We start from the raw sequence: 25308 nt of genomic DNA, 5'->3' as shown, positions 1-25308 counted from the left end.
AGACACAACAGGTGTGAATTAAAGACAATTTTAAAACAAGAGACAGAACAGGTGTGAATTAAAGACAATTTTAAAACAAGAGAAACAGAACATCTGTGAATTAAAGACAATTTTAAAACAAGAGACAGAACAGGTGTGAATTAAAGACAATTTTAAAACAAGAGACAGAACAGCTATGAATTAAAGACAATTTTAAAACAAGAGAAACAGAACATCTGTGAATTAAAGACAATTTTAAAACAAGAGACAGAACATCTGTGAATTAAAGACAATTTTAAAACAAGAGAAACGGAACAGGTGTGAATTAAAGACAATTTTAAAATAAGAGAAACAGAACAGGTGTGAATTAAAGACAATTTTAAAACAAGAGACAGAACAGGTGTGAATTAAAGACAATTTTAAAACAAGAAAAACAGAACATCTGTGAATTAAAGACAATTTTAAAACAAGAGAAACAGAACAGGTGTGAATTAAAGACAATTTTAAAACAAGAGAAACAGAACATTTGTGAATTAAAGACAATTTTAAAACAAGAGAAACAGAACATCTGTGAATTAAAGACAATTTTAAAATAAGAGAAACAGAACAGGTGTGAAGTAAAGACAATTTTAAAATAAGAGAAACAGAACAGGTGTGAATTAAAGACAATTTTAAAACAAGAGAAACAGAACATCTGTGAATTAAAGACAATTTTAAAACAAGAGAAACAGAACAGGTGTGAATTAAAGACAATTTTAAAATAAGAGAAACAGAACAGGTGTGAATTAAAGACAATTTTAAAACAAGAGAAACAGAACATCTGTGAATTAAAGACAATTTTAAAACAAGAGAAACAGAACATCTGTGAATTAAAGACAATTTTAAAACAAGAGAAACAGAACAGGTGTGAATTAAAGACAATTTTAAAACAAGAGAAACAGAACATCTGTGAATTAAAGACAATTTTAAAACAAGAGAAACAGAACATCTGTGAATTAAAGACAATTTTAAAACAATTGACAGAACATCTGTGAATTAAAGACAATTTTAAAACAAGAGAAACAGGACAGGTATGAATTAAAGACAATTTTAAAACAAGAGAAACAGAACATCTGTGAATTAAAGACAATTTTAAAACAAGAGACAGAACAGGTGTGAGTTAAAGACAATTTTAAAAAAAGAGAAACAGAACAGAAATAGCTAATTGTACAGTTTTGTGCCTATTACTAAATTACAAATATTTCACCTGCTACTTGTCCCTAGCTATTGTGAGGCCCGGCATGGTTAAGGCACTCGACTCGTAATCCGAGGGTCGCGGGTTCGAATCCCCGTTACACCAGGCATGCTCGCCGTCGTAGCCGTGGGGGCGTTATAATGTCACGGTCAATCCCGCTATTCGTTGTTAAAAGAGTAGCCCAAGAGTTGGCGGTGGGTGGTGATGACTAGTTGCCTTCCCTCTTGTCTCACACTGCTAAATTAGGGACGGCTAGCGCAGATAGCCCTCGTGTAGCTTAGCGTGAAATTCTATTGGAAGATGTTGTAAATACTTCTCCTTCATATATTTTGTTTCTTCGTTATCTTCCACCACCATTATCTTAAACCAAAGGTTCGTAACTGTTTGTTTTGAATTTCGCGCAAAGCTACACGAGGAATATCTGCGCTGTCACTTCTTTGTATGCAAATTTTACGTTAATTCTACGTGAAGAATTCTGTAGTGGGAGAAACTGGTTGCAAGGAGGAGAGAATGTGGTTTTTCTCCCGACTTAGAGGACTCAATGAAACGTTATGCTGACAGCTACCTGCGGATATCACCGGACAATTGGACTTACGTGACAGATTCTGAGGGTCTCCTTTTTTGTTTTTGAATTTCGCACAAAGCTACTCGAGGGCTGTCTGTGCTAGCCGTCCCTAATTTAGCAGTGTAAGACTAGAGGGAAGGCAGCTAGTCATCACCACCCACTGCCAACTCTTGGGCTACTCTTTTACCAACGAATAGTGGGATTGACTGTCACTTTCTTATGCTCCCGCGGCTGAAAGGGCGAGAATGTTTGGCGCGATGGGGATGCGAACCGCTACCCTCAGATTACGAGTCGCACGCCTTAACACGCTTGGCCATGCCGGGCCACTCTGAGGAGCACAGTATGTAATTTTTCCAGGGTGGTTATTAAAGTATGAGTTGTTACTAAAGACAACGTCCAGCAACAACAATAAATTAAATAATTCGATTTCTACCTCGAGACGGTTGATAGTTTTCTATTAATCTTATAAAAAGTTTAAAGACCAAAGGGTAATAAAACTTCGTAAGAAATCAAAATCAAACACGTTTTTACATGTGACGTAATAGTGTGTAGTCGTCTGGCTAATTTCTAATCACATTCAAAATCAGATCATAACCTCATAGGGCCAGATGTAACGTATTGATGTCTGTTAGTCACTGCTCCAGTAACTATTCATCGAACCCGATAAATAATTAATAATAATCACATAAACTATGGAGAGAAATTAATAGTGAATATAATGAAATATCGTTCAACTCGAGTAGGGCCACCATTTCGAAGGATAATTCTTCGTTTATCAATGGCAGGTAGGCTTAGCGTGTACTTTTAAAACAAATATTTACCTTGATTTTGTACTCTTTATTTAACTTGAGCTAGGTATTAACTCTTAGTTTAAATATACTTACCAGTTATTATATCAACTTTTTTTTTTAACCTTAAACAGGTTTAACGATAGTTATACAAACTATCGGTTTAACTTCAAATAAGTTTACGGAAAGTCATACAAGCTCTTTGTTTAACTTTAAATAGGCCTACTGAAGGTTATATAAACGCTTTATCCAATACTAATTATTTGTCTAAGGATGATGAAAATTTGCAATTTCTGGAAACTTTTCTACTGTTTTTTCCATCATGGGAACATTCCTTATGTCTTAACTAAATTTTATTTAAACAATTATATAACAATAATTTTAGTATGTGAGCCACCTAACTTCAAACTTTGTAATGATGACGTCATCTACCAAAAGTAAGCTCACGAAACTAACTTTTAATGTACGTTGTTTTGAAAATCATTAAAACTTTAAAGTCGTCAGCGTTTCTAAAGAAGGTAGTGCTGTTGTTGGATATATTGATTTTCATATTCAAATATATATGTTTTTTTTATTTCACGGGATTCTTGGAGTCGTTAACCAGTAACATTCATCTATTTGTTGGTTGTTTTTCTACTTTGTAGCAGTGGCGTCCTCTAGTGGTAATTTCTATGATGAAATTCAAATAATAAATATTTCCGTAAATTTTAAAATTATTTAACAAATCAGTCTTGACTTCTCACGGGAAAGAAAATTGAAAAAAAACAACACAAGGGACCTAAACTATTTTAGTTTGTGAGTTTCTTTAGTTATCTTTATTGTTAAAAAAATGATATCAGTTGTTCAAATATAACACCCACTTGAGCCTTAATTTTCTAATTGGCGTGCCGGATGGTGAATTCGAGGATTCGGAGTTCGCATCCCGTTTTCGATTTTGCAAAATATGGTTCATATTTTGGGATTGTATACATGTATATATGTTCTATATAAATGATGGTCACGTGGGCCAAACAAACATAACTCTCGAATGGCAGTGGGTGCTTTTAACTTGCCACCTTCACTTTAGCTTGTCCGTTCAAAATCAGATTAGGTTAAGACCAGTTTCTGAAGTTGAGCACGGAAATAAACAGTCGTTCACTTGTTACAATATTTCAAATTATCAAAGTAGAATTTTAATTAATCAATAATTTCGTTCTAGAGACAGATCTTCAATTTCTAAAGTAAATAAATAATAAGTCATATTAGTTAAACATTATCTTATTACTTAATGCGTTCATGCTCGCCACGTGCCACCGCTTAACCTTAAAAGTCGTTAGAAGAGTCACTCATCATTTTCAAATATACTTATTTTAAAGCTTACTCTAGCGTGCTGTTTCAACATCTTCAATATATACTCTTCAAAAAAAGAAACGCAAAAGGCAAAATTTGAGACATATTGTTAACAAGTTTATTCCGGGTAGTTCTGTATGACATATGTGAAACTTTGCACATTTACTGCTTAGCATTCAAAGTCTGCAAAGGCGAAGTCCACGCTCACTAGTTGACGTTTAACGTCACTCAACGTCAATAACTAGTATGCCCCCGTGAGCATCAATAACTGCTTGGCATTTCCTGCCCATGGAAGCGATGAGATGACGAATCACATCCTGTGGAATGGCTGTCCACTCAGCCTGCAAAGCTGCTGCAAGCTGAGGTAGAGTCTGCGGTTGAGGTTGTCGCCGTCGCAGACGTCGGTCCAACTCGTCCCAAAGATGTTCGATGGGGTTTAAATATGGTGAGCTGGAGGGCCAGGGAAGAACGTTGATGTTGTGGTGTCTTAAAAAGACAGTGGTGAGTCGAGCTGTGTGAGGACGGGCGTTGTCATGTTGAAAAACGTCGTTGACGTTCACCATGATGGGTTGCACATGGGACCTAAGAATCTCGTCGACGGTTGCGTACGGTCTGATCGGAAATCCTACGCAGCCCTGGTATGGTTGAGGCAGTAGACGTCGGAGTGGTGGTCCTATCCCGAAGGTGACGTAACCGGATGTAGCGATCTTGTGCGGGCGTGGTCACACGAGGTCTGCCAGATCGTGGACGGCCACAAATTGATCCATATTGTTGGTAACGATTCCATACCCTTGGGATGGTGCTTGGGTGGACATTCACAGCTCTGGCAACATCTGATCGAGATTTTGGTCTGACAATCAGTGCCTTAACACGTGTAACATCACATGCTCAGAGCTTGTAACGTTATTACATATATTTCTCTTTAAAATAACAAAAATATCCCTTTTGCGTTTCTTTTTTTGAAGAGTATATATTTTAGAAGGCAACTAATTTGGAGATTTGGTAAAAATGAGTGCTGTTTACCCCCTTCCCCAAAAAAGAAACCAAAACAACTCAGACATATGCACACACAACAGACCAAACAGTTCCATAAAACGAATAAAGTCAAAGTTTGATTAAAAGTATTCAAAATATGTAAAATCAAACATCACGTGTTTGAGCCTATAAGCAGGCGTTTCCGCCAAAGAACAGTAGAGAGGGAAAAACCAGACACAGCTAGGCTTTGTTATCATTCAAGTTGGCCAAGTTCTCAATCGAGATAATGTCCGGCATGGCCAGGTGGTTAAGACACTCGACTCGTAACCCGAGAGTCGCGGGTTCGAATCCCCATCACACCAAACATGCTCGCCCCTTCAGCCGTAAGTGCGTTATAATGTGACGGTCAATCCCACTATTCATTGGTACAAAAATAGCCCAAGAGTTGGCGGTAGGTAGTGATGACTAGCTGCCTTCCCTGTAGTCTTACAGCTAATTTAAGGACGGTTAGTGCAGAAAACACTCGTGTAGCTTTGCGCAAAATTCGAAAAAAAAAACAAACTCTCTTACGACCATCTGATACAAACCAAGCGCCTCCCAGTGACTAAGCCGTAAATCTGCGTGCTTACAACGAATCTTTTAGTTTACTAATACAATGTAGATACTGATAGGAACGAATCTTTTACTTTACTAATACAATGTAGATACTGATAGGAACAAATCTTTTACTTTACTAATACAATGTTGATACTGATAGGAACGAATCTTTTAGTTTACCATTACAATGTCGATACTGATAGGAACAAATCTTTTAGTTTACTAATACAATGTAGATACTGATAGGAACGAATCTTTTAGTTTACTAATACAATGTAGATACTGATAGGAACGAATCTTTTAGTTTACTAATACAATGTAGATACTGATAGGAACGAATCTTTTAGTTTACTGATACAATGTAGATACTCATAGGAACAAATCTTTTAGTTTACTAATACAATGTAGATACTGATAGGAACGAATCTTTTAGTTTACTAATACAATGTAGATACTGATAGGAACGAATCTTTTAGTTTACCAATACAATGTAGATACTGATAGGAACGAATCTTTTAGTTTACTAATACAATGTAGATACTGATAGGAACGAATCTTTTAGTTTACTAATACAATGTAGATACTGATAGGAACGAATCTTTTAGTTTACTAATATAATGTAGATACTGATAGGAACGAATCTTTTAGTTTACTAATACAATGTAGATACTGAAAGGGACGAATCTTTTAGTTTACTAATACAATGTGGATACTGATAGGAACGAATCTTTTAGTTTACTAATACAATGTAGATACTGATAGGAACGAATCTTTTAGTTTACTAATACAATGTAGATACTGAAAGGGACGAATCTTTTAGTTTACTAATAAAATGTAGATACTGATAGGAACGAATCTTTTAGTTTACTAATACAATGTAGATACTGATAGGAACGAATCTTTTAGTTTACTAATACAATGTAGATACTGATAGGAACGAATCTTTTAGTTTACTAATACAATGTAGATACTGAAAGGGACGAATCTTTTAGTTTACTAATACAATGTAGTTACTGAAAGGGACGAATCTTTTAGTTTACTAATACAATGTAGTTACTGAAAGGGACGAATCTTTTAGTTTACTAATACAATGTAGATACTGATAGGAACGAATCTTTTAGTTCACTAATACAATGTCGATACTGAAAGGGACTACGTCTTCTGTTTCTAAATATTACAATTATGTTATCCAATAGTGTAATCTGGTTTGCTTATTTGCTTATTTTTATGGCCCTCAGCACCGTCTAGTCCTAGTTTAAAACGTCTCTTACAGTTGAGTTAATAGCTTTAGCCAAGCCTAGCCAACCCTTACCCTATTTAAATGTAAGCCATCCATTCTAAAATCGCATTTCTTTCAGTGAACTGATACCCCAAGTCCAACTAGCCAATCTGCTTACCCTTATGTTCTAACCTAAACCTAGAATTTAGGGCTAGTGACCTTCGTATAGCTTCATTACCACAGTTAATTCCGGACAATGTCCCTGACAAAATGAAGTTACCGTCTTCTTATTTAAATGCCTCTTACGACCCTTTCTACCCATTAATCATCTCCTCCTTTTCCAACATCAATGGCCCCTACATGCACCACAAAAACTGCATCTCTGCTAGACTCTTTTATTATATCTCGTTCTCTGTCGGTTATATCCTCCATCTGTACCACTGGATGACATAATCTGATACTTTTCTCCACATTTACCCAACAGACTATCCTAGCCACACGTCTGGCCAAGGAATCGTCTATAACTGTGACCTCTTTTCACCAAAATCCTTCTCTGACCTTTTGTTTTGTTTTTTCTCTAATAGCAGAAGTCAAGAGCTAAAATTTGTTACTCAACAGAATTGGGTCATTGTAAGTAAATCCACTAATTTTATAATTCACTACTTTTACCCACACTAGTCTTTCTAGCTTCCTAAATGTCATTGTTACCTAATGCGTTACTCCTAAAATCCTGCTTTCACTTCCCACAGTCTATACTCTACTGGTTCTACTTAGATAGTTTAAGCTCCAACCTCACTCTCCTCGCTGCTAACTAAAGTACAAACATTATTGTACCACATATTGTTATAATAAAAATAATTCACTTCTAACTATCACAAAAGTACAAACATTATTGTACCAGACATTGTTATAATAAATATAACTCACTGAAAAACTATCACAAAAGTACAAACATCATTGTACCACACATTATTATAATAAATATAACTCATTGTTTTGAATTTCGCACACAGCTACTCGAGGGCTATCTGTGCTAAATATAACTCACTGGCAACTATCATAAAAGTACAAACATCATTGTACCAAATATTGTTATAACAAATATAACTCTCTGCTAACTATCATAAAGGTACATTACTGTATCACATACTGTTATAATAAATATAACTCACTCCACTAGTTTCAACAATAACAGTTCAGTCCTCTTACGTTTCTATTTATGACGTAATAGGTTTTTCTATATGGTTTATAAATGACAGTGAACGTTCATTTGTGAAGCATATTTCTTTAGCGTGTTTTTTTTTCATTACAATATTGATTTCCCTCAACGAGGCTGGGTATACGAAAACAGATATGATCACTTAGATGTACGTTCAGCATAAACCAAAAACAAAGATTCGTCATCAAATAACACATTCACTCACCACGCTGAAGGCAAATTCAGAATGCTTTCCATGAATGTGGAAATAGGGAAAATGTAACAAATCATACGCATTTAATTAATGTCATCTTTATAGTTTCTCACCAGTTATTTAAATAACCGTTTAAATACTTCCCCAGAAAATGAATATGTTCGCACATTACAGAATTTCAACTCTGTTTTGGACAGGGCTGGTCGTATAAAATGGTTTCGTGGGGCTCAGTCCACCACAAAATGTACCTCAGCCACCCTTTCACATTCTCACACTCCTCATCCATTCATCCACCCAGTGAGTAATGCTTACTGACCAAGATGCTTTATTTCCTGAATACTAAAATATCGGAAAAAGTTGAAAGAACTTAACACATTACAGATCTTTAATTATAGTCTGCAACTTTATTGCTGAAATTATTTAACACGTTACAAATCTTTAATTAGGGTCTGCAACTTTATTACTGAAATTAGTTAACACGTTACAAATCTTTAATTAAGGTCTGCAACTTTATTGCTGAAATTATTTAACACGTTACAAATCTTTAATTAGGGTCTGCAACTTTATTACTGAAATTATTTAACACGTTACAAATCTTTAATTAGGGTCTGCAACTTTATTACTGAAATTATTTAACACGTTACAAATCTTTAATTAAGGTCTGCAACTTTATTGCTGAAATTATTTAACACGTTACAAATCTTTAATTAGGGTCTGCAACTTTATTACTGAAATTATTTAACACGTTACAAATCTTTAATTAAGGTCTGCAACTTTATTGCTGAAATTATTTAACACGTTACAAATCTTTAATTAGGGTCTGCAACTTTATTACTGAAATTATTTAACACGTTACAAATCTTTAATTAAGGTCTGCAACTTTATTACTGAAATTATTTAACACGTTACAAATCTTTAATTAGGGTCTGCAACTTTATTACTGAAATTATTTAACACGTTACACATCTTTAATTAGGGTCTGCAACTTTATTACTGAAATCATTTAACACGTTACAAATATTTAATTAGGGTCAGCAACTTTATTACTGAAATTATTTAACACGTTACGCATCTTTAATTACGGTCTCTAACTTTATTACTGAAGTTATTTCATATAGTTACACACTAGTACAGCAGTAAGTCTATGGATTTACAACCTTAAAATCAGGAGATCGATTCCCGTTGATGGACTCAACAGATTGTCCGATGTGGCTTTACTGCAAGTAACCTAGTTATTACATATCTTTACTTAGAATCTTTAACTATATTATTGAAGTTATTTCAGATGTTACAAATCCTTAACTATTACTTAGAATCTTTAACTATATTATTGAAGTTATTTCAGATGTTACAAATCCTTAACTATTACTTAGAATCTTTAACTATATTATTGAAGTTATTTCAGATCCTTGAACTACAACAAAGATCAAACAAATATTTCTCACATTGCTGGGACAGCAGTAATTAATCGGATTTACGACGCTAAAATTTGGGGCTCGATTCCCCTCCATGGACACAACAGATATCCCGATATGGCTTTGCTATTAGAAAAACACACTAGCAAACACACACACTACTAGCCCCTCCTGAAGGCTTGTCGTTATGTCGTGAAATATTATAACTGTCAGATTGGCAGTGTTGTATATGCTCGGAATCTGTTTATATTCCGTCTTTAGTTGTTATAAAATTTATAACTTTAAAAATAAGTAAAGAGTAAGACTAGGTTGGAAACAAATCAACAGAAAGACAAGCATCATAACATACTAAATCATCAGTTAAAAACTGGTAAAGACCTAACTGTTAAATCATAACATACTAAATCATCAGTTAAAAACTGGTAAAGACCTAACTGTTAAATCATAACATACTAAATCATCAGTTAAAAACTGGTAAAGACCTTACTGTTAAATCATAACATACTAAATCATCAGTTAAAAACTGGTAAAGACCTAACTGTTAAATCATAACATACTAAATCATCAGTTAAAAACTGGTAAAGACCTTACCGTTAAATCATAACATACTAAATCATCAGTTAAAAACTGGTAAAGACCTTACCGTTAAATCATAACATACTAAATCATCTGTTAAAAACTGGTAAAGACCTTACCGTTAAATCATAACATACTAAATCATCAGTTAAAAACTGGTAAAGACCTTACCGTTAAATCATAACATACTAAATCATCTGTTAAAAACTGGTAAAGACCTTACCGTTAAATCATAACATACTAAATCATCAGTTAAAAACTGGTAAAGACCTAACTGTTAAATCATAACATACTAAATCATCAGTTAAAAACTGGTAAAGACCTAACTGTTAAATCATAACATACTAAATCATCTGTTAAAAACTGGTAAAGACCTAACTGTTAAATCATAACATACTAAATCATCAGTTAAAAACTGGTAAAGACCTTACTGTTAAATCATAACATACTAAATCATCAGTTAAAAACTGGTAAAGACCTAACTGTTAAATCATAACATACTAAATCATCAGTTAAAAACTGGTAAAGACCTAACTGTTAAATCATAACATACTAAATCATCTGTTAAAACTGGTAAAGACCTAACTGTTAAATCATAACATACTAAATCATCAGTTAAAACTGGTAAAGACCTTACTGTTAAATCATAACATACTAAATCATCAGTTAAAAACTGGTAAAGACCTAACTGTTAAATCATAACATACTAAATCATCAGTTAAAAACTGGTAAAGACCTTACTGTTAAATCATAACATACTAAATCATCAGTTAAAAACTGGTAAAGACCTAACTGTTAAATCATAACATACTAAATCATCTGTTAAAAACTGGTAAAGACCTAACTGTTAAATCATAACATACTAAATCATCAGTTAAAAAACTGGTAAAGACCTAACTGTTAAATCATAACATACTAAATCATCAGTTAAAAACTGGTAAAGACCTAACTGTTAAATCATAACATACTAAATCATCAGTTAAAAACTGGTAAAGACCTAACTGTTAAATCATAACATACTAAATCATCAGTTAAAAACTGGTAAAGACCTAACTGTTAAATCATAACATACTAAATCATCAGTTAAAACTGGTAAAGACCTAACTGTTAAATCATAACATACTAAATCATCAGTTAAAAAACTGGTAAAGACTTAACTGTTAAATCATAACATACTAAATCATCAGTTAAAAACTGGTAAAGACCTAACTGTTAAATCATAACATACTAAATCATCAGTTAAAAACTGGTAAAGACCTTACTGTTAAATCATAACATACTAAATCATCAGTTAAAAACTGGTAAAGACCTAACTGTTAAACCATAACATACTAAATCATCTGTTAAAAACTGATAAAGAACTAACTGTTAAACCATAACATACTAAATCATCAGTTAAAACTGGTAAAGACCTAACTGTTAAATCATAACATACTAAATCATCAGTTAAAACTGGTAAAGACCTAACTGTTAAATCATAACATACTAAATCATCAGTTAAAACTGGTAAAGACCTAACTGTTAAATCATAACATACTAAATCATCAGTTAAAAACTGGTAAAGACTTAACTGTTAAATCATAACATACTAAATCATCAGTTAAAAACTGGTAAAGACCTAACTGTTAAATCATAACATACTAAATCATCAGTTAAAAACTGGTAAAGACCTAACTGTTAAATCATAACATACTAAATCATCAGTTAAAAACTGGTAAAGACCTAACTGTTAAATCATAACATACTAAATCATCAGTTAAAACTGGTAAAGACCTTACTGTTAAATCATAACATACTAAATCATCAGTTAAAACTGGTAAAGACCTAACTGTTAAATCATAACATACTAAATCATCAGTTAAAAACTGGTAAAGACCTAACTGTTAAATCATAACATACTAAATCATCAGTTAAAAACTGGTAAAGACCTAACTGTTAAATCATAACATACTAAATCATCAGTTAAAAACTGGTAAAGACCTTACTGTTAAATCATAACATACTAAATCATCAGTTAAAAACTGGTAAAGACCTAACTGTTAAACCATAACATACTAAATCATCTGTTAAAAACTGATAAAGAACTAACTGTTAAACCATAACATACTAAATCATCTGTTAAAAACTGGTAAAGACCTAACTGTTAATTTTTTTTTATCAATTTGATTCGTATGTGTACCAAGTTTGGAGCTTGTTCTATGTAATGTATTGATGGTAGTAAGACGTGTTTGAATGAGTTCCCTTAACCTGCGTATAGAAAAATATTGTTTATAATCTAAATACTATTTACATCCTATAAGAGTTATTAGGCACTAGCACTTGTTTTTTTGGATGAAAGTTTCACTTTTTGCCCATCTCTGGCACGATGATTTGATCGTAGATTGTGATGCAGTGACGTCACTAGTTAATTGTTCAGCTTAGGTTATAGGTTATTAATTAGGAGTGATTTTTTTTCTTAGCGTCCATTCATCTTTTGCTGAATCTATTATTCTGAAGTGTTCACGGTTTGTTTTTTGCAGTCTTTGCCCTGGTGGTTGTAACTTGTTATACGCATGTCTCTATAAATAATTTTTGAACAATGAATTTACTCATTGTTATGGCTCTGCTTTCTTTCCCCCTGTACAACATTGTTCACCAAAAATATTTAATCAATTGTTATAATAATAAACAATGTTGTTGTTGTTGTTTTTCTGTCACTATTAAGCCTAAACATAATACTCGGAGTGAGACATAGGAGAATTTACTAATGTTCTAGTACCTCGAGTTTTAAGCCTAAAATTGACACATTTGAATTGTTACAGAGAAAGTTACAATTGGTCACTTTCTCTGCTAGTCCATAGTTCGTATACACGTGGTGAGAAACAGACACACCTGTCTCTTTTCATCCACTTCTTACTATACCGTAGAACACACTGAGTACGTTATCACGAGACCATAGTGCGTGACAATTTTTTTATTCTATTATACACGCACATAAGTTATTCTAAGTCATACTTACCCTAGCGTGTCTCTGCGGTCTTTTGTGTTAATGTCCACAGTTGTGTTTTAACGGAAGTGTTAGTTAGTAAGATAATTATCACGTTGTCGCACAACATTAAGTTAATAAATGCAGTAAATGCTGTCACATTAAAAAGGTGACCGTTGGACATATAAGATTGTTCGGTTTAAGAGTTATTATTTAGTTCAATTAATGATTAATTAGTTTTCATAACAAGAGTGTAAAAAGTTAATTATTTTAGAAACAATAGTTAAGACAAGATTCCTTATGTAACTCCATACGAGTTGTACGTTGCGTATGTAGTTTGTTATACTAGGATTTTGGAATATTGTTGACGTCATCTTACTTGGGTAAGAGTGGAAAAGAATAATTTCTCTCGCCATTTGGGTTCTAAAGCAACTGAAGCAGCTTGTGTGGACTTTTGATGAAAAGAAAATTATTTAAAGCTCTGGATACAGCTGTGGTAACCAGGAGTGAAACGACTTTTTGTACATAAATTTAACTTGTTTTGAACATATTAGTTTAAAACAAGTGGAGTATGTGCTTTACGTTTTTTGTTAAAGCTTATCACCAACAAATCACAGACACCTACTGTAAAAACTCCTGTCCAAACACACATATATACATATATAAATTTGACAACGATACTATGATACTCAGAAAGAGACACAGATAAACATTTCAATATTCTACAGATTTCAACTACAGTATATAAAGGAAAATGAAAGAACTGGTTCATTCCTGAAAAATAAACTAAAACATATTGTTGCATTAACGATCATCTAATAAAAGACTAAAACACATATTAGTTGAAGGAGTAAGAAACAAACGTACAGTGCACATTTGAAATGTGCAACTCACAAGAAGACTGCATGTTATTCAGCGTTGAAAAAAGTTGTTTGATCTGGAGAATTTCTCAAATCAGTCGTTCCAGATCAGTGTTGACCTTGCAAAGTATATTGAAATTTGATAAGTCAAATCAACAACGTCCAGTTCTTTTCCCTGTGCTGATGTATAGAGGAAGTACATGGGATATTTAATTTTATGTGTTTTCATGGAAATTCCTACATGTTCATTGGTTCAGACCATTAGATGGCGTTTGTTTTTACCAATATAGAAAGCTTTTCAGCAAGGCCAGATTAAGGGTTTTATTGGCCCTAAGCTTTATAACTTATAAAGGCCCCCTTGAGACAGAACTTCTGCGTGAAATACATTCATAGTCATAGCTTGAGGCCCTCTAATTAGTGTGAGGCCCTGAGCTTCAGCCAAGTAAGCCCATGGCTTAATCCAGGGTTGCTTTTCAGTCTTCACACATGTAAATATATACAGGCCAAGAACAAAGAGAAATTGGAAGGTCTTTAGCACAGAAAAATCCCTGTGCTCGTAACGTGGGTTTAATAATTAATCTGAAATCCACTTGGGGGGTTAGTAGCGGCTTAATCCGACGTTTTCAAGTTAAGCTTTATTCACCACTGTATGGAAGACAAGAGTATATTATAAGTTAAGGTACAGTTGGTAGTCTAGGTGGATTTCTGAGGTCCTTAATTGGAAAGATATTCATAATATTCTGTAATAAATGCTATAGCTAGTTGTTACGTTTTAGAATATCCCGTAAGAGATAAAGTTCTGAATGTAACTTTAAGTCATTTATTGGTATACAAAATCTGTAGAATTCCGAAACGTTTATCTGTTTCACTTCCTAATATTGTAAACAATGTTGTTTACGTCTTCATCGTAAAATTTCGTCTTCCTCAAAATATATCGATTTCTTAATGTCACTTTAAGTTTAAAAAGTAAAACCGTAATATGTCGAATCGATCCAGTTTCCGTGGTATGGAAAGATACCACATTAATATGACATAACATCCACTGAAACGTAGTAATAAAAGATACCACATTAACATGGCATAACATCCACTGAAACGCAGTAATAAAAGATACCACATTAACATAACATAACATCCACTGAAACGCGGTAATAAAAGATACCACGTTAACATAACATAACATCCACTGAAACGCGGTAATAAAAGATACTACATTAACATGACATAACATCCACTGAAACGCAGTAATAAAAGATACCACATTAACATGGCATAACATCCACTGAAACGCAGTAATAAAAGATACTACATTAACATGACATAACATCCACTGAAACGCGGTAATAAAAGATACTACATTAACATGGCATAACATCCACTGAAACGCGGTAATAAAAGATACTACATTAACATGACATAACATCCACTAAAACGCAGTAATAAAAGATACCACATTAACATGACATAACATCCACTGAAACGCAGTAATAAAAGATACCACATTAACATGACATAACATCCACTGAAACGCAGTAATAAAAGATACCACATTAACATAACATAACATCCACTGAAACGCAGTAATAAAAGATACCACAATAACATAACATAACATCTACTGAAACGCAGTAATAAAAGATACCACATTAACATTACATAACATCCACTGAAACGTAGTAATAAAAGATACCACATTAACATAACATAACATCCACTGAAACGCGGTAATAAAAGATACCACATTAACATAACATAACATCCACTGAAACGCAGTAATAAAAGATACCACATTAACATTACATAACATCCACTGAAACGCAGTAATAAAAGATACCACATTAACATGACATAACATCCACTGAAACGCAGTAATAAAAGATACCATAGTAACATGACATAACATCCACTGAAACGCAGTAATAAAAGATACCACAACTGAACATGACATACCACCTATTGTTTTTGGCATGATACCACACTAATGAGTTGTGTTAACTGCAAAGTGGACATTTTTTGTTACGGAAAACTTTTATTACAGATTTTATGTGGTGAAAATACTAGTTATGTATTTCCTATTAGTTTTCAACCATGAGGGTTGCTGTCTGCAGCTTAAGTGTTTCATGGATTTTTTTTTCCCAGATTATGGTGTTAATTATTATAGTGCTAACAGAAACTCCAGAATTTTGCGTTCATTTCTGATCAACCAAAGCCAGCTTTAAAAGAAAGGTTAGGGGTCCAGACCATTTTAGATGTCTTTCACACCTCCAAGCTAATTCCGTCCATTAAATTTACATGGGATTTGGCCTCATTATGAACCAGTGACCACTCACCCTCCATAATAAGAAAAGCCGAAGCCAACACTGGTTTCAACTGTTTCGTTCATGCTAATATAAGCACCTTATTGTCATGTTCTTTGTTTGTTCTGAATTTCGCGCAAAGTTACGCGAGGGCTATCTGCGCTAGCCGTTCCTAATTTAGCAGTGTAAGACTAGAGGGAAGGCAGCTAGTCATCACCACCCACCGCCAACTCTTGGGCTACTCTTTTCCAACGAATAGTGGAGATTGACCGTCACATTATAACGCCCCCACGGCTGAAAGAGCAAGCACGTTTCGGGCGACGGGAATTCGAACCCGCGACCCTCAAATTACGAGTCGAGTGCTTGTTTGTCTTCAACACAAAATAGGGATATATTCGCCTCTTCTTCTGTCGGGATCGTAACCAAGATATCAGTGTTATAAGCCATCTAACACATACCACTAAATAGTGTTTCACTATGTTGTGTTTTAAACTGTTTTGGCCTACTTTAAAGAAGGAAGGAAGGTACAAGCGTTAGAAACGTTTAAAAAACTATAACTTATTTTCTGTCTTATTTTTCTTATGTTTCATCTCAAAATAGCCAACTGTCCAAAGTTTGTTCATAATATTTTTCAAGTTAGAGAAAAACTTATCAGTTAGATGATGCGATTTCTTAGAATAACCGTCTATTTTTACATAACTTCCCCAAAGAGGCACTATGAACATATAAGTAAAACTTTATGGATCGTAAAACTTGTGATAGGAGGGGTGGGTGTCTTGAAGATGTGCTTTTAAAGGTACATAACAAGATCTCCTGGGAAAATTCTGAAAACTTCGCTTCGTTGTCCTTTAATGTTTGAGCCAGAAGAGGGCAGTCATATCTAAATTTTATGTGAAGTCTGACAATATTTCTGTCACAGAATAATGTGAAAACAAACACTCACGATAGTTAACTGAAAAAAGACATATGTATAACGTCCTGACCCAATTTTCCTTAACCTCCACGTGCGGTACAATCATTAAGAAAACCTGTGAACAATTATTAGAAATACTTTCCTATGTAGACCCGGCGATTTGAGGGTCGCGGGTTCGAATCCCCCATCCGACCAAACATGCTCGTTCTTTCAGTCGTAAGGTGTTATAAAGTACGGTGAATCTCACTATTCGTTGGTAAAAGAGTAGCCCAGCAGTTGGCGACGGGTGGTGATGACTAGCTGTCTTCCTTCTAGTCTTACACCACTAAATAAAGAACGAGTAGCGCAGATAGCCCTCGTGTAACTTCGCTCCAAATTCAAAAACAAACAAACATACCTACACGCAAGTTCTTTAAGGATTTAGAAATGAAATTGTCAAGCCAGATCGCGCTTTATGTCCACATGAGCTAAACGGCCAGGTCAGAGAACCCTACTGCCCTCTAACAAGTTAGCCGCCACAGTAAGTTTTTCCGTCTCTTTGAACCGAATTAATGGATTTGCTACTAGTTTTATGTGCGCACCCAAGATTACAAGCTTGTCCCACATCACTGCTTCACGAATTCGAGACCTTTGGATAAGCAGTCGGACCCGTGAAACTATCATGTCACGCTTATCCTATTGTAAGCATCTACATTAATACAAATTTCTTCGACTGGGCATGGCCAGGTGGTTAAGGCACTCGGCTCTTAATGTGAGGGTCGCGGGTTCAAATCCCGATCGCCCCAAAGATGCTCGCCCTTTTAGCCGTGGGTGTGTTATAATGTGACGGTTAATCCCACTATTCATTAGTAAAAGAGTAGCCCAAGAGTTGGCGGAGGGTGGTGATGACTAGCTGCCTTCCCTTAAAACAAACTATATATCCTCCTTAAATTTTATCTCCTTAAATTCTATCTATAGATATACAGCACTTTCGTTTGTGGCATTGGTATAGTTGGAATGCTATAGGTTTGACAGGGCTGGCACGTATAATAAATTGTAAACAGTTGTTATTAGTTTGTTCAATGTGCGTACAGAGAGTTTTTCGCAATTTTTTAATAATTTTAAAAAATACAAACGCAGAGACATGTAAACGCAAGTACAAGCCGTCGACCAACAAGCAAAATCTTTAATATGTGGAGGGTTGTCTACGTTATATTAAAACCATTTTAAATGTTAAAATAAGCAAGACTGGGGAATAATTCAAACACTATAAAGTCGCTGTCGAACAATATGTATCATAACTACATTTTGGTGGGGTTTTTTTTTTATTTCGCAGTGATAAAAGATGTAAGAATATCAAAAACTTACCGACTTTTAAAACTATGAAACAAAATATTCATACATTCACATCATACAGATATGTTCAGGCTGGGAATTTAAAATTTCCAGAATATGAATATCCCTTGTACGTAATAGAATAAGTATATGGATCAACCTGGGACACTAGAACCACCCAGAAAAAAGGTCTGCAACAAGTCTTATCCCAGCAGTACATAATAACCTTCTGAAGGAGCCTTTCGCAATGAAAACAATGCGTCAGGACTAATGCAAAGATCCACAGCTGTAAGATAGAGCATTACCGAACGTGGTGACATAGTCTTTAACGACCAAATAAAGCCATCGAAGTATACACAGCAGAGTGTTTAAGACAACATAGGGCCTGCTATACCCCAAGATAATACATAGTAAGATATTAATTCATGAAGTAAAGGTTATGGTTAATACAAATCTAATCAAAAACACCTTAGGTGTAGATAAAAGTGCGAGAAAAAAAGGATTGAGTGTGCACCATAAAGGAATGAAATGAAAACTGGCGGTCAAAGTGGTAACTACACTTATTTTACAGCAACTATTCATCCATTAGTTAACTAGACTATGTTTTCGTTCAACTTGGAGCGTGATGGTCAATACACACCAACAAACCACAAGTAAATAAGTGACATTCGATAGCAGATTTAGGATCGGAACTCTATTATTCGGAACAGACCTATACTCTACGGAATCAACTAGATTATTTTAAATATATATTGAGGTATTTTTTTTTTCTTTCTAAATCAATGTTAATAGTTTTTTTTATACTAACGCCATGGAATTTAGATTAACAGTTTCTTGTCATCACCCTCATGCAATCAGTACAGTCGTATCAAGCATCATTATTTATGTAAGTATCACGTGATATTGAACGTTTTTTTTAATTAGGAAAATTTCATAAAGTTTATTAAATTCATCTTGAAAAGTTAGCAATGAATCATAACCTTCAATCCGTTCAATTATTTAGAAAACTGTTAATCTAGTTTGCTTGGCCTAACCGGTACTTATATATCTGCATAACATTTAATCTTATAATTCTGCTGCCCTAAATCAGCCTTTTTAATACGAATGACAAAAACTAGAAACGTTCCACTTGTATTCTTAGGTGAAGCTGCAGGGGAAAATGTTAGAAAGAGAGCTCACGTGACGTTTTGCGTCAAAATGTGACATTTTGTCTAATTTGAGCAGTTTCTGTTGAACAACTTTACACATGAGGCTTAAATATATTACACCAAATGAAACGCTTAATTATAGGTTGAAGAGATCTATCTGTGTACCAAATTCGAAAACAAACCCATAGAAGTTAAACATGTTTTTCTATCAAATAAAGTTTCCGCACTTTGGTATGGAGAAAACAATATATAGAAACGCAGTTGAAGTTGTATATGTTATATCTCAGGTATGTCTTAATGGATGGTCTTGAAATTTAGTAGGTAAAGTAATAATCTAGCTCAATACATACACTGAAAATCTGTTATTGTTTAGATTATCACAGACAGAGATACAGAAAGTGGAAAATCGCGATCGTTCCTGTTAATAACCCAGTGTGTCCAGTAGGTGGTTGTTTTGGCCGTGCGTCTTGATGACCTATGACCCTCAAAAAAATGTTGAAACAAATCTGAACGAATATTTTGATATATTTAACAAGATAATAAAAAAATCTAAGATGACGAAAGCCTGACACAGCCAAGAGATGGGGCATTCTACTCGCAATCTAAGAATCGTGGGTTCGAATCACTTTCTCAAACAAGCTTGTTATTTCAGCCGCATTTGCATTATAATGTAACAGTTTCTGTTTGTTTTGAATTTCGTGCAAAGCTACACGAGGGCTATCTGCGCTAACCGTTCCTACTTTAGCAATGTAAGACTAGAGGGAAGGCAGTTAGTCATCATCACCCACCGTCAACTCTTGGGCTACTCCTTTACCAACGAATAGTGGGATTGAACGTCACATTATAATGCCCCCACGGCTGAAAGAGTGAGCATGTTTAGTGTGACGAGGATTCGAAGCCGCAGCCGTCAGATCACGAGTCGAGTGTCCAAACCACCTGACCATGCCAAGCCAGTGTAATAGCCAATCTCATTTTTCATTGGTCAAAAGTTAAAGTGGTAGACTAAAAGAAAGGCAGTTAGTCAACGCCAGCCACGGTCACCGGATAATGCAAATAGATCTCGAGTAGCCTTGCGCGAAATTCGAAACAAACAAACATACAGAAGATGGCGAAAGGTTAGAAGTCTCCATCCACAGCTTGAGGTCATCGGCTATCTTCATCAGAAAGATGGACGAAGAAAAAACTGAAATCACAGCAACCCAGTTGTCCCAAAATTCATCTTGGCCCTGAACATTTATTTCTCCACATAAACTTATAACAATAACAGAACACCCTCCAGTTCTTTACTTTTAAAGTAGGCACAGCTAGCATAAATAGCCTTCGAGTAGGTTTATGCGGAATTCAGTCAAGAAACAATCCAAGTCACAGCAAATTGGAGGAAAACATTTAATAATTTGCAACTACTGTCATTAAATTATTACAATTCTAAATAAAACAGACCGCTGTTTGGGGGAATAAGCTCCCCTCCAAGTGACATAGCGGTATGTCTGCGGACTTACAACACTAGAAACCGAGTTTCGGTACAACTCGTTGTACAGCTTTGTGCTTAATTTCAAACAAACAAACATAATTTTTTTCTGGGTTTCTGTTTAGAACTTTTCTCGCAAATTCCTTTATCAGATGCTATAAATCTAAGAGTCCAGACTGTATATCGGCTTTTCAGTTCAAAATTATAACATTTGTTTTTGTTTAGTCAAATTTCCCAATATAACAACTATACTACCAGGTGACACAGTGTCGTTGTCATCACTTGAAGACTGGTTTTAGTTTCAGTTTTAGTTTCTTTATTCACAAAACGACACTTAATCCGTGCATAATCTCAAAAAGAGCATTACCTTTAAATACAATTTCTATAGACTTTCTTGACTTATTTGTGTCTAAAATACAGATGCTTATCACTTTATAAAAACACATTCAGACGTTTCTGTATATTCAGCTAATTTTGCTTTCATTACAACTTTACACTTTACATTAATTTAGCTTTTATTCGTTACATTGACTGGTATAAACACCTCTTAACTACTTTTTTATTACTATGAGTTTTTTTTTCATTTGCATGAGTTTCTTTGTTTCAACTTGCAAAAACCAGGTGACTGCACTGTTTTTGTCTAACCATGTATCGAACTAACACATCTAAAGATATCAAGTATCCATAAGTAATGAAAAGCCAAAAACTATGTTGTTCTTTGTTGTTGTTGTTTTTATTAAACGAAGATACAGGCTAAAGGAGCTTTAAGGGCTTTACCAGGTTTCATTCGTCTAGGCCTCTAAGCAGCTGACCCTTGTCGGCAGCCATGATCGTATAAGATCGTATCTTCTTAACTTGGAGATGACCTAGAAATGTCGAAACGTTGTTCTCTCCTTATCAGTAAAAGTGTTAATACCAGTCGTTCTGAAATACATTTTTATTTCAAGTGGATAACTCTCGTTATCAAGAAATTCCGGACTTTTCTATCCAAGTTCGTTATTCTAAAAGTGAAGATTTTTTTTACTGTGCGACAATTTAACGTTTTTAGAACATTATAAGTATTAAATATCGTATTTAACTTTCTTAAGGACGACATTGTTTATTTAACCTTTTAATTATTAATAGAACGTAAGAAACTAAAATGAATCGTTGTAGTTTTTGTAAGAGGACTGATTTGTTATTGTAATATCAGTTATATCTATTCTTACAGTGTCTCTTATGGTGAGACAAGTGAACTTGAAAATTAAACGGTGAGAAACATACATTCTAAACAAACTGTTTTTGTCTGTTACACCTATCACTTTATGCTGTGCCAAACCTTGCAAGCTAAGGAAGAAGATCATAGAACAAATAACTTTTATTTATTTTGTTGCTCTAACCTTCATCCTTTCGTTTGAGGGCCGAGCTTCAATCTCATGGTTGTGAATTCTATATTTATGAATATTTCTCTTCTGTCGTAATTACAACTTTCTTCTTATTTGGCCTCTAGAAAGATCTCGACTATTAATTTTCTGATTAAACCTTGACCTTAAAATCATAACCTTACATTACGCGAGAGTTCAAAGGTCTCCACTATCACCCTTTTGATTAATCCTTTAGGTTCGTACTTTATACACGTGTCTAATTAGATTAGGTGTACCATTAAAACCATTTAAATAGCCAAAGATACATATTGAAAGACCTGTCCAATAGAACCTTAAAATTATATTTGAACAAATAGTTTGACCCAACTTACGTTATCTGATGACGTCAAACTTCAATCTGACCGCCATACGGCGACAAGCATGCCTAAAGGGTTAAACCTTAACTTTCAACCTGTGACTTCACAGTACGAAGAAGTTCAGAAAATCTCTGACCTTCTGATTGTATCTTGAACTTCCAATCAGGATAAACTTAGAGATCATAAGATCATGAGTGTCAACGATCCGTTTCAATGATGATCTCCAATCCATAATTGTAACAGGTGTGATTAGAGCGCCATCTGCTCAGTTGATTAATAATTTAGCTTTACTTCTACAGTATTTGTAGCGCCATGTTCTCGGTTTATTCCGGAGTCTAACGCTGTCTGTCATTTAATTCTCTAAGACCATTAGTAAAGACTATTACAGTCTGTTGTTCAGTTATTTAACACATTACCTCCATGTACAGAGTCCCATTTTATTAACTATAGAATACCATAGGCACAACACAGTTGATTCATTTTAACACTCGTAAGGATAATCTCAAGCCTAGCCACATCCGTCCAGTCAGTCCTCTGTGAGCAAGTGAAGTCCTTGTAATTTATTGCGAAACTACTATAGTTTCTATAGTTTTTTATAAGCCTGCTAAATCCCTTAAGTTTAGCATAAATCATTAGTTTTCGGGAAATTCTCAAACTGCCAATAAACCTATTTAACACAAGTGTTCTCTCAGTGGTAAAAGTATCCTGAAAATTTGCATCACGCGATTTAGATCACTGTTTACTTTTTTAAAATTAACCAAACAGATCACTCTCATATTTCGGTCACGTGAGATTTTAAGAACCTCCTCACTTTGAATAACCTTTCTTATTTATATTTTACAGTTGCTGTTGTTGCTGGATTTTTCACCTGCTGGGCACCCTTCCACGCCCAACGTTTAATGGCCATCTACGTCACGGAACCGACCCCAACTGATCGCAAGGTTTATGATGCCTTAAACTATGTTTCAGGTGTGTCCTACTACTTCAGCGCAACCATCAACCCAATTCTTTACAGTATCTTATCTCTCAAGTTCAGACAAGCCTTCAAAGACACGATTGCTAGGTGTTGTGGGTGCCTTCAAAGAAGGAGCAGTAAGTTTAGTTACCTATCTCGATTAAACAGCACCTACCGGTCTACAGCCTTTGAAACCACTGATGTTACTGTCGTATCAGATTCCCCACACCACATGACTAACATCAAACTACGGCTACGTCAGGTTAATGGTTCTTCAACAGTTCCTATTTCTGGACAAGTCCAGGAAACGTCTTTTAACACTCCAGCAATCTCCTTGCAAGAAAGTCCGGGTTCAACTGATAACCTAAAGGTCAAGCAGCATCGATTAGTAACAGCAGCTTACAGATGTTGGAAGATGACGCTTTTGACGAGTCGGAACTTTCCCATTACATGGCACAAATGAGATGTCAGAAAACCTGACAGAAAAATTGGAATGGGACAGAAAGAGGAAGTTGTAAGACGTGGCTTTCTCTTCCAATTGGTTGATTTCTCCTGACGTCTTTGTTCAAGCGATATACGTGAAAAATGTTATTGTTGTAACTTTATTAATTATCACTGAAAAAAGTCCCACCCATTTTTGATCTTAAATCGGAAGAACTCGCTTTTGCTAACGTACCCTCTATTGCATTGGTCAAAGGCATCTAGAAACCGGTCAGAGTTTCTCGAGTTGCTGGACGTCTTCTCGAGACATGCGGAATACTTGAGTAAGCTAAAGCATTCGATTTTTCGTTCAGTTTCAAGGTAATTTTGCTCTAAACCACCATATTTATAATTGGTATTTCTTTTACTTGTGTGGTTTACGTCCAGCTCCACCAGTGGATGGAATGTGTAGTTATATTTATGTATTTTAAATATAGTAAGTTATAGTTAACGAAGCATTTTCAGAATAATAAAAAATTCTCGTGCTACACTCTAATATAATTTTGCAAAAAAAAAAAAATGTTTTTCATCAGTTTTCCTTTCGACCTCCCTTACTTTTTAATCTCTTCACCGAACAATGGAAAGCTTCTATTCAACATTTTAATTTATTCATGTCACAATGAAACGAACTGAAACTGTAAAAAAACTAAATGAATAATAATTATATTAAACCGAAACTTTTCACTGCTCATGCAACTATCACGTACACTTCTCTTTTGTCCTCAAAAGTGTTTTCAATGGAATATTTTTACATGTCCAGTGGATTTTTGGCCAATTCTGAGACCTCCTTCCCGAGCTCAAAACGCGGTCCTCTCGGAAATCTAATAAGCATTTACAATCGAGACGAAATGTAACTGGAAAAATCTTCGCTATCAAATATTTTCTTAATGGTACATCTGTGTTTTATATTCACTAAAATGACTCAATTATCATAAAAACACTTGACATCTGATCAATATAATACTTAAGCAGTCCAGATCAAACTCTAGTCCTTTATTATGACAGATATGTGGAAAATCTTCGCTATCCAAATATTTTCTTAATGGTATCTGTGTTTTATATTCACTAAAATGACCTAATTATCATAAAAACACTTGAC

General features: G+C 34.5%; 1 protein-coding gene across 1 annotated transcript in view; it reads left to right on the top strand.

Moving 5' to 3' along the window:
* The window catches only part of LOC143248615 (pyrokinin-1 receptor-like), a 425075-nt gene extending 400736 nt beyond the window's left edge, over positions 1 to 24339 (top strand). Inside the window, exon 2 of the mRNA XM_076497116.1 lies at positions 23618 to 24339. Coding sequence (XP_076353231.1) covers positions 23618 to 24192 — 575 coding nt within the window. The 3' untranslated portion in view covers positions 24193 to 24339. The remainder of the gene's footprint in view (positions 1 to 23617) is intronic.
* Positions 24340 to 25308: the final 969 nt, after the last annotated feature.

This window comes from Tachypleus tridentatus, chromosome 4 (assembly GCF_004210375.1).
Source record: "Tachypleus tridentatus isolate NWPU-2018 chromosome 4, ASM421037v1, whole genome shotgun sequence".
Taxonomy (NCBI): domain Eukaryota; kingdom Metazoa; phylum Arthropoda; class Merostomata; order Xiphosura; family Limulidae; genus Tachypleus; species Tachypleus tridentatus.
This window is presented reverse-complemented; position numbering and strand designations above follow the sequence as displayed.